The sequence below is a fragment of the Perkinsus marinus genome (genome assembly GCF_000006405.1).
Source record: "Perkinsus marinus ATCC 50983 genomic scaffold scf_1104296951186, whole genome shotgun sequence".
In the NCBI taxonomy this organism is placed as follows: Eukaryota; Perkinsozoa; order Perkinsida; family Perkinsidae; genus Perkinsus; species Perkinsus marinus.
The window spans coordinates 1-1,562 of NW_003209371.1; the positions used below are offsets into that span (position 1 = coordinate 1).

A 1,562-nucleotide genomic window follows, 5' to 3' on the forward strand; every position below is an offset into this window, starting at 1 on the left:
TGCTTTCCATGGCAGTCAACTTGCTGGCCATCCAGGTCGAAGGAATACTTATGAAGCTATTAAAACTAAGTATTTTTGGTGGGGTCTATCAACATCGGTTAAAAAGTATGTATCTTCATGTCTTCCGTGCTGGCGGCGGAAGGCAGTGGCCGCCCCATATGGATATATGAGATTGAATGTTCTGCAATATCCTTGGCAGTTCACGTCTATTGATCTTATTACAGATTTGCCAGTATCACGCCTTGGTAATAGGCACATACTTGTGATATTATGTAATTTCTCCCATTATATGATAACATGCCCTCTCCCTTTGAAAGAGAGCAAACTTGTGGTTTTGGCTTTATGGAAGAGTCTTATTGCGGTTCACGGTGTCCCATATAGGTTACACAGTGATCGTGGAGGTGAGTTTACAGCTGGTATTAGTAAAACTTTTTATGAATTATTCAAGTTATCGGTTACATTTTCTACAAGCTATAGACCACAAGGGAATGGAGCCAATGAGAGGAGTCATCAAGGTTTATTACATGATTTGGTTATACTTATTAGAGAAGGTTTATGTGCTGAAGAAGATTGGGAATTGGCTTTGAGTAGCGTTACTTTCTCACATAACGTTAGGACTTTGCCTAATATATCTTTGTGCCCGTATGAACTCATCCATGGGAGACGACCACGCTTACCATTTGAACCGGCTATCGTGGATCAACCTCTTCAACCACAAGAATTTGAGTCTGTTAACTATGAATCCTATGCTGGGAAGTTGAAGAAGATTATGCGTGAAGGATTTGCGCTCATGCGTGATGTCACGCTAGATGAGAGATTGAAGCAAAAGGCTCATTATGATGATGGAAGAAAGGATGCTCCTTCATTCAAGGTTGGTGATAGAGTTTTGGTTCGTCGCTTTACTAATACACGTCTTGGGTATCGATGGTCCAAACCACTTCAAGTTCAAGAGGTTACTTCCCATGGTTCTCTTTATCTAAAGGATGAAGCTGATTCTAGGGCGAGACTTATTGGTCCAGTTAATATAGACCATGTGTTGCCCGTTGATGATATTCAGTTTAGAGTGGATTTTGTTGAAGATGAAGGTTCTCGTATTGCTAGTAATTCTAGAGATATTCCTATTGATGGTGAGATTACTAGTGAGGAACAATCTTCATCAAGGATAACTGAGATTGAACGTTTTATTCATGCCGTTCTATTATCGAGATCTGCTCCTATGTATATTGTTGATGTCCAATCTTATATTCGTCGTGAGTTTGGTATGACTCGTGATGATTTTAAGAGTTTTGGTGGTTTACGTGGGTTTATCCAAGCTTCTAAAAATATAACGTTGGATCCTTATGATGCAGTCATTGCTGTGACTAGAGTTTTTGAGATTTGATTCTCATATTCGAGTCATCGGTGGGGAGAATGTGATGAGATTGTGTTATTGTCTTCCTTTGTGTATATATGGAGCTAGTATCTTAGCGTAAGCTAGAGCTACTCCGTGGTGTTATACTCATAATTACAAGATAAGTTTGAAGACTAAGTGTCCTCAACGACTCTGTGTGAGTTGTGTTGTG

At 39.8% G+C, this 1,562-nt stretch overlaps 2 protein-coding genes across 2 annotated transcripts; both read left to right on the forward strand.

The window, feature by feature from the left end:
• Positions 1-289: 289 nt before the first annotated feature.
• On the forward strand, positions 290-587 carry Pmar_PMAR005634 (hypothetical protein; the record flags this gene model as incomplete). The annotated part of the gene is made up of 2 exons (XM_002777704.1): positions 290-401; positions 547-587. 2 exons carry the CDS (start codon positions 290-292, stop codon positions 585-587), a joined length of 153 nt encoding a protein of 50 aa, XP_002777750.1.
• Positions 588-790: 203 nt separating this feature from the next.
• On the forward strand, positions 791-1,381 carry Pmar_PMAR005635 (hypothetical protein; the record flags this gene model as incomplete). Its single annotated transcript, XM_002777705.1, has 1 exon — positions 791-1,381. The coding sequence occupies one exon, from the start codon at positions 791-793 to the stop codon at positions 1,379-1,381; it is 591 nt and encodes a 196-aa protein (XP_002777751.1).
• Positions 1,382-1,562: the final 181 nt, after the last annotated feature.